General features: G+C 38.0%; 1 protein-coding gene across 1 annotated transcript in view; it reads right to left on the bottom strand.

The window, feature by feature from the left end:
* Nucleotides 1-265: 265 nt before the first annotated feature.
* Nucleotides 266-8,948, bottom strand: part of ell (elongation factor RNA polymerase II) — a 50,201-nt gene continuing 41,518 nt past the window's right edge. The window contains exons 7-12 of the mRNA XM_016471739.1: nt 5,826-5,916; nt 4,870-5,416; nt 3,011-3,077; nt 2,693-2,864; nt 869-913; nt 266-765 (exon numbers count right to left, since the gene is read on the bottom strand). Of these exons, the coding sequence (XP_016327225.1) occupies nt 649-765; nt 869-913; nt 2,693-2,864; nt 3,011-3,077; nt 4,870-5,416; nt 5,826-5,916 (1,039 nt within the window). The 3' untranslated portion in view covers nt 266-648. The remainder of the gene's footprint in view (nt 766-868; nt 914-2,692; nt 2,865-3,010; nt 3,078-4,869; nt 5,417-5,825; nt 5,917-8,948) is intronic.

Genomic DNA, 8,948 nt, shown 5'->3' with positions numbered 1-8,948 from the left:
GGGGGGGGGTGGGGGAAGGTATACTGCATTAGGGATCTCTCGAAATCCAAGGCAGCTTTTGCATAAAATACTGACCGATTAAAGAAAGAAAGACCGAAGGGACGGGACGAGATGTTTAGCACTCAAAGGAGTGTGAAATCATAATCGGACTGCTGTATCCCTATGGAAGACGAAAATAAATATAAAAGAAAATAAAATATAGGACCTTCCATTTTAGTACAAACAGAAAAAAAATATCCATTAAATTTTTTTCTAAACCTTAAACTATGAGATTCTGGGAATGGGTGTTGGTTATCCCCTGTTCAGAAAAGATCTCCAAAGCTTTTCCTTTCACACTCGGAGACCATTGAGAAGGGAAGGAAGCTGGCAACCAATCCCATAATGCATTAGGCTACACAGGTTAGCATGGCTGAGTACGCCCATGTCCCAAATCCCATAAAAAACGAAATTCATGGGTCTGCATTGTCCTCACTAGAGCACTTGGCCCACTACGGGGGGGAAAAAAAAAAAAAAAAGAAATCGGTTTCGTGGCATTTTACATCAGAGCAACTTGTTTTTAGAGCAAGCCAAGAAAAACAAAAAATAATCCAGAGATTCTCTCTCTCAAAAGAGACAAAGATTAAGGAGAAAGGAATTGAGAGATTGTTATTAGTGCCAGTTTTGCAATTGCTGTTGATCATATTCTGCTATCAGTTTTTTTATATGTGCCAGTTTGTTGTGTAGGTATTCACAGCGGTTCTTCTCTTGGCTATAGTTTGGATTAGCCTGGGAGAAAAAAAAGAAAAAAAAGAATGAGTATTTCGAACTTGATGTACTTTGGATGTTAAGTAACAAAAAAAAAAAAAGTGGAAGAGACTGTCAAGCTTACCTTTTTGATTTTGCGATACTCTTCAAGTATCTGATTGTGGATTGTCTGTGAAAAGAACAAACAGATCGTTACAATGAAGTTCCTGCTTGAATACAGTAGTTTTAAATGTGTAATCAGATTGAATACAGGCAGAGTAGTCTGATATTTTTACATGAACTCTTCAAATTGTGTTCAGTCTCTTCTTACAGGTTTACGGAAAGCTTTAGGATAAATGTACCTTCTCAAATCATATCCAGTAGTGTCATATAATAGTCAAACTTGGGTAAAGTCTGTTGAATGCCTTTAAACACTGTAAAATGTGTTCAATGGTAGTTTAAAGCATCATAAAATTAACAGAAATTTTAAATACATATATAACAGAATACATTAATAAGAGATACAAAATAGAAGTTATTTTATTTCTGCTGGCTTCAGTTAAGCCAGAATTGTTTTCCAATATGTCCATTGGTCCCAACTACCATAATAATAATGTATAATTCCCCTTTTTTATTTTTTAAATGTTCCTTTCTAAAATAGTCTGCTGCTTTTATACACTCAGAAAGTCTTCCAGTTTTGTGGAAATTCCCACAAACACCAGTCAGGTGGCTACACAGCATTTGACCACTGGACTTACAAAAATAATTTCAGGTTTAAGAAGTGTTTGAACATTGCTTCAACTACTGATGAAACATACATTTTTATTTTAATCATCACTCAGTAGGTTAGTTAACCATGTGTTTGAAAGACAAAAGCCTTCCAATGCTATAGTAATACATTAAAATGCACACATTTGCTAATTTTACTTATTTACATGTAATGCAGGCATTCCAAAACTTTTTTTGGTCATCTTTCACTTAATATATTTACTTTTTAAATGGTAAAATATTTTAATAATTAAATTAACATTTGTAAAATAAACATTTGCTCATGGCTCATGATTATATATTATAATTATAAAATGTATACAAAAAAACCTTTTAAAACTTATTTTAAAATGACTTTTTAATTTGACATTTTTGTGATTTAATTATTAGCTTTTCATTAAACTCACGAAACCCCTGCAGTTCCTATATGAACCCCAGTTTGGGAAACCTTTTCTTACTTTGTATTTTTACAATCAATATGGTACAAGATTATCCTATTTAAATCAATGTGATAAATGATTTAGGCCAAAAGTAATCTAAAAGTAGTCTGATTACATTACCTAAAACGTGTAATGTAATGGATTTTGTTACGAACTACAAATTTTGTCATGTAATTTGGAATTAGTAACAGACTACAATTTCTCAGTAATCCACATGGCTCTGTGTATAATGCATACATTTCCTCCCGGGTTTCTCCCTCTTTAGTGGTTTTGTTAGACCATGTTGCTTATTGTTTCTAGACAGATCTGGCAACATAGTTTTACAGCTATAATATAAGTGGCAGCTGACCCGAAACTCTCCCACTGGCCCCACGCCAGAGGGCCATCCTTATTATCGATCCCTATAAACGATTATGACTGCGTGTAGGAGAAATAAATGATCCTTATGACATTCTGCTCCGGTTATTTAACATCATTGCATCTAAACAGTCAGTTGATTGTGTTGTTTATTTCATTACGCTCCAAGACTAGATTGTTTTTCTTCTCTTACCTCTCGCATAGTAACGTGTTCTAATTCATCAAGATGAAAAAAACAACACTAGGACTCTGGATGAGTCAACTACACTCTTTAATTTCTCATTTTCCGGAGGAAGACGCAACTACTGGGACCAGGCAGGGGCCGACAGCATATTAATAAAAAAAATAAGGAAGTTGTAATCATATGTGTGGATGGATGCACTGCATTTTCAGTGTGAAGATACCTTATACTTGTCTGTGCCTTGCTGGAGTTGTTTGAGCTCGGAGTCTAGTATAGTGAACTGTCGGGTGATGCTCTCTATCCGTGCGTGGAGGCCCCGGTACTCACTGTACTCTGCGTTGAAGTCGTTTTTGTAACTCTGACGTTGCTCTTGCGAGCTTATCACGGTGTACTTTCTGTTGAGGAAACCAAGCGAGAGAAAAAAAAACATCACAGTCATAAAAGTATAATGTTATTTTCTTTAATTTATATAACACACTTTTTTCTAACAAACCTGACGCAAAAGGTAAAAGCAACTTTTAATGTACAAAGAGATGCTTACAATAAATAGTCTGCCATCTCCGACGAAGACTCAGGAATACTGGAGCTGTTGCACGTTCCGTTCAGACCTGAAAAGAAATATAAGGTGAATTCAAGGACAGTTTTATCCTGCAGACTGAGGGACAAGGAAAGTGCGCTGTGACGTCAGTCCAGAATTATACTGGAGAGAAAAAAAACCCTGCTAGAAACAAGCTTAAGAGGGGTTTCAAAACTACACATTTTTAAAATTGACTAATTGGTGAGTTGTTTTAACTAATCAACCACACTGGCTGACTAGGTCAGTTGCTAAACTAATAATCGACTGGTTGGTGGGCTGTCTAAATGACTATTCATCTAATTGATCTCACAGACCAAGTGTGTCAACTGTTGGACTAGTAGTCAACTAGTTGGGGGGTTGTCCAAACATCTGAACTCATCGACCTCACTAGCCGTCTAGGTCAGCTGTTGAACTACTAATTGCCTGGTTGGTGAGCTGCCTAAATGACTATTCATCTAATTGATCTCACAGACCAAGTGTGTCAACTGTTGGACTAGTAGTCAACTAGTTGGGGGGTTGTCCAAACATCTGAACTCATCGACCTCACTAGCCGTCTAGGTCAGCTGTTGAACTACTAATTGCCTGGTTGGTGAGCTGCCTAAATGACTATTCATCTAATTGATCTCACAGACCAAGTGTGTCAACTGTTGGACTACTAGTCAAATAGTTGGAGGGTTGTCTGAATGCCTATTCAACTATTTGACCTCACTAACACAATAGGTTGGCTGTTGGACTCAATCAACTAGTCGATGGACTGACCTTACTAGTGTCATCAAAAGTACCGACTTCAGTACTGGTCGGAAATATTACCAGGAAATGGACGTTTTTAAAATTTCAGTCTTTACTAACTGAAAAACTATTCAATAACTATTCAACTAACTGACCTCAATAACCGACTCGTCTGTTGTTAGGGGCCATTTACACAATGTGTCTGTGTCTAAAACGCGTTTTAAAAAAGTGCAACGCAGAATTCCTCTTCTGTCATGTTGCCGTCAAATGAAACCATTGCCATGCTAACTTGCGACTGTAAACAAAAGCTCACAATGCTTACCCCACCTCTGGGGTCTTCTGATTGGTCCACTGTTTTGGAAATTACGTTGATGAGTGGCGCTGCATGTAAAAGTTGAAATTCTTAACTTAACACGGCATCTTAAACAGTGCAAAAGACGCAAGCGCAACGGTCATACACGTCCATCTAGCGTATTTACATAGAAAACAATGGAAAAGTAGCACATTGGAATTGAAAAACTCGTTCTGTGAGAACGGCCCCTTGAAGTACTAATCAAACAGTTGATAGGTTGTCTGAACAGCTAATCAACTAACTGACCTTACTAACAGTCTAGTCTGGTTGTTGGACTACTAATCGGCTAGTAGGTGTGGTGCACTGTCTGAACAACTACTCAATAACTTTATAACAATTTGACCTCACTAACCACTAGGTTGGTTGTTGGACTATTCAACTAGTTGTCTGAACAATTACCAGCTAATGACTTCCCTAACCTAATGTGTGGGTTGTTGGACTAAATATCTGATTGGAGGGCTGCTTGAATAACTATAACTAAACCTCATTTAGCAACTAAATTGGTTATTTACTTTAAAGACTAGTTTGTTTGTTTTTTCGCTGTTTATTTGTTTACTAAGCAACATACAGACATACACTACTTGAGATCTGAAACATAAAAACACTTTCAAACACATTTCCATCGCAGATCTAATCAAGACTAGATTTCAAGTGGGACAAAAGTTTGTCTGTTCACTGCCGAGGTACTTTCTGACCTCATAACCCTTGACATCATAAATGATTCAGAGAAACCGATCCGCACCTGGGCTCCTATCGCTCGTCGTGATGTCACAGGGTTTCCTCTGATCCAAGCCATGGTCTTCAACTCTCCTCTCCTTCTTCATGTCCCGCTCTCGGTCCCTATCTTTCTCCTTGGACTTGTCTTTGTCCTTGTGTTTTTTGGACGACTTCTTAGACTTGCCATGCAGGGAGGGTTGAGCGCTCTGGGTCTGAGACCCGTCCAGGCTGCTGTGGGCCGGGGACGTGGAGCTCAGCCCTTCCTCTAGCATCGTGAAGCGAGGGGCGAACGACGGGGGCTGACTCAGTCTCTCCGCCACCGCCACCTCCTGACTTTCACAGTCTCGGCCGTTGGAGTCGTTGCTGACGTCCGAAAGGGGTTCGAAGGGTCGGGGGATCTCCAACGGAGGGAAGTGGGAGCTCGATGAGGTCTCTGCTGATTGAGAACTAGAAGAGTCTCTCCCATTGGACGAGCTCAGTTTGCCGTTAATGAGCCCCGTAGACTTGCTGGCTAGATGCGATATTCTGGGTTTCTTATTGGCCAGGGGATCGATGAACTCTGCAGGTCGTTTCTGTTGGATGCGAGCAATGATTGTTCGTCAAATCGGGACGGTTTAAACCGTCAAATATTAAATAGCGATTAAATTTCAGCATTTTAGAGGCAGAGAAAATTTAATTTAACATAAGTATCATTATATTTTGGTCAAAGATTACGTAAAACTTCAGAAGAACATGCACTAAAGAATTATGCACACTAAAATGATTTGATTTGTTAGCAAAGCAATGCTTGTGTTAGTACACAAGAGAGGGCTTAGTCACGTCCGCCAAAAAAAAAAGTAAAAAAAAAAAAGTCAGGCAGAGCATTTTGAAGAAAGATGATGAAGAAATGTGGGGGAAGGATGAACCCTTGAATATTTCCTCAATTTAAGCAGATCCATCATAACCGGCTTTGACGGGTCTAAAAGGGGGCAAAAGGCTGACCTGAGAGGGCGAGCTGCTGGCTGGCTCTTTGTGTGGGCTGACCGGACTCTCCCCAGACACAGGGCCACTGCTCTGAGGCTTACACAGTTTTCTGCAGGGAACAAAAGACAGACAATCATCAGTTTTAAAAGAGCCAAGGAACTGCTTCAGTGAGATCCAAAAAAACCTGACTAATCCAGAGACGTGCTGTGGATTGTGCTGCAAAAGTAGGATCATTAATTGGTTTGAAAGTGTAACAGAAATATAAAAGCATGCAACAGGTTTGATAGTTTACCCAAAAACAAAAATTGCGTCATTAATTATCCACCCTCATGTCATTACAAACCTGTAAGACCTTCGTTCATCTTCAGAGCACAAATTTAGATATTTTTGATGAAATATCTGAAATATCTTTGAGCTTTCTGACCCTGCATAGACAGCAACGCAACTACCACGTTCAAGGCCCAGAAAGGTAGTAAGAACATTGTTAAAATAGCCCATGTGACATCGGTGGTTCAACCATAATGTTATGAAGCTACGAGAATACTTTGTGTGCAAAGAAAACAAAAATAATGCCTTTATTCAATGATTTCTTCTTTTCCGGGTGCCACATGGACCATTTTAATGATGTCCTTACTACCTTTCTGGACTTGGGAACATTTCAGTTGCGTTGCTGTCTATGGGAGGGTCAGTAAGCTCTCGGATTTCATCAAAAATGTCTTAATTTGTGTTTTGAAGATGAACGAAGGTCTTACAGGTTTGGAACAACATGAAGACGAGTAATTAATGACAGAATTTTCATTTTTGGGTGACCTATCCCCTTTAACTTTAATAAGGAAATTCTGATGGATAATAGACAATATTTGACATTCGTTAGTCCCATCTGAACTTGCCAAGAGTGTCTTTTTGAGAAAGTCTTATTTGATTACCAATAGTGAGATGTTGGTTACACAAATATTGTCCATGACTTGTCAACAACATTTTTGACTAGTATTCATGAAGACCAAACCAGATGAAGCCGTTTAAGTAACTTTGGAAATTGCATTAATTGACCTAAATAAAGGGAAAGAAACTAAATAAACTGGCCTTAATAAGATTGTAACTAACTGGTGTGCGATATACCAGTTAAAACAATACACACCAAAATATGTCAAGCGCAAATATGTACAAATTTGTCAAGTGGTATACATTGTGTCGTTTTTCGCTGTTACGTGAAACACCACCACATGGTAGAGAATAGGCACTCCAATCACTTTAGGCAATTTAGTTTTCCATAGAAATGTGCATATTTTAAATGTCAAATGCATTAAGTGCACTCAAAGGGATAGTTCAGCTAAAAATAAATGATCGTTTACTCACCTTCAAGTTGTGCCAAACCCCGTTTCTTTCTTTCATCTGTTTAACACAGACAATATTTTGAAGAATGTTGGTAACCAAATAGTTGCTGGTAGCCATTGACTTCTATAGTATGGGGGGGGGGGAAATGTACTATACTATAGAAGTCAATGGCTATCATCAACTGTTTAGTTACCAACATTCTTCAAAATGTTATCTTCTTTTACTTCAGCAGAAAAAAGAAACTCATACAGGTTTGGACCAACAAGGTGATGACAGAACTTTCATTTTTGGCAGAACTACCAACTTTAAAACATTTAATGCCATCAAACATAAGTTTATAATGCTGCTTGAGGTTTGTATGTCAACAGGGGGCAGTATGACATGGGCCAATGCATCCCAATAGCAGGCCCCGCCTCCATCGAGGGTAAACGGACAGGGGACTATGCCTGAGAGTAGGAGGCACGAGTCGCTACAGTCGCCGTCAAACTGTGTGTGCCCATGCAGGGCCGGACCTTGGACCCGAGCCACCCACACACATGGATCAGCATGTGCTGGAACAAGGTTGCATCACTACCCTCCTGACTGCACACAGCTCTTACGTGACAGCCTGGCGTCCACGACAAGATGGCAAAGTGGGTGGGTGGGTGTGGACGTAAAAGGGCCCGTCAGCTGATAAGGATCGCCACCGGGTTTCAAAGTGCAAGCGTGTGGAGTGTGTTCCACCTGGGTGTTGGGTTTGTTTCTGGCAAATACTTCCATTTTGTTTTGAACGGATATCACAACACCATGTTCTCGCCAGTCTAGCACGCAGCACAGCCTCTCTAAATTTAGCTTCCAAGGGCCAGTCTTCCACCGCCAGAGTTCATGGGAACCCAGACTTCTCCATGTAGAGCCAATGAAGAGCTCGGAGAACAAGGGTGAATGCAGCTGTAAAACTACTACAGTGGGCAAATAAAGGTTCTTGGAAGTATTGTGACCAAGTGGTGCACAATATACCAGCATCAAATTGTATACATTTTGTTATGCAAAACACTACTGAATGGCAGAGAATGAATACTCAAATCACTTAACATTTATTAATGACTTTTCCATAGAAGTGTGTATATTGGTGTATAACATGTATACCTAAGCCTGAAGTACCACCTTCATTTGATGATAAAACAAATATTGAAATATGTGAAGAATTTAATTCAAATATAATATAATTATATAATATAATTAAACATTTTACTGTAAGAGGCAAAAGAGTCCTTAAACTTTACTGCATAATGTACATGTATAAATACATTTTGGAGTTGGAGACAAAATAAAACATCACTTAAAAAAATAATCTTTAAAAAAAACAAAAAAAAAAACATTAGTGGGAGTCAAAATAAAATAAAAATTTAAATAAAAACAAATAAAAAATACTTAAATACCACTTAGTTTCATAAATTAATACGAAGGGAAAAACAATACATTAAGGAGTAGGTATAAAAATAAAAATAAAATAAAGTTAAAATAAAATCCCATAAAATAAATATTTAAATAAAACAAAAATCACTTAAAACACACCACCTAGTTACATAAAATTAATACCAAGGGAAAAGAAAACATCAGGAGTAGGAGTCAAAATTAAATAAAATAAAATAAAAAATTAAAATCACTTAAAAAAAACGAACACACCTAGTTAAAGCAAATAAAAAAGTACATGTATTAATAAATGCAAAATAAAAAGAACTGAAAATAAAATAATTTAAAAGAAAACTAAATTAAAATAATTTAAAGGGGTCATATGATGCGATTTCAATTTTTCCTTTCTCTTTG

This window comes from Sinocyclocheilus anshuiensis, unplaced genomic scaffold, assembly GCF_001515605.1.
Source record: "Sinocyclocheilus anshuiensis isolate Anshui unplaced genomic scaffold, SAMN03320099.WGS_v1.1 scaffold420, whole genome shotgun sequence".
NCBI lineage: Eukaryota > Metazoa > Chordata > Actinopteri > Cypriniformes > Cyprinidae > Sinocyclocheilus > Sinocyclocheilus anshuiensis.
This window is presented reverse-complemented; position numbering and strand designations above follow the sequence as displayed.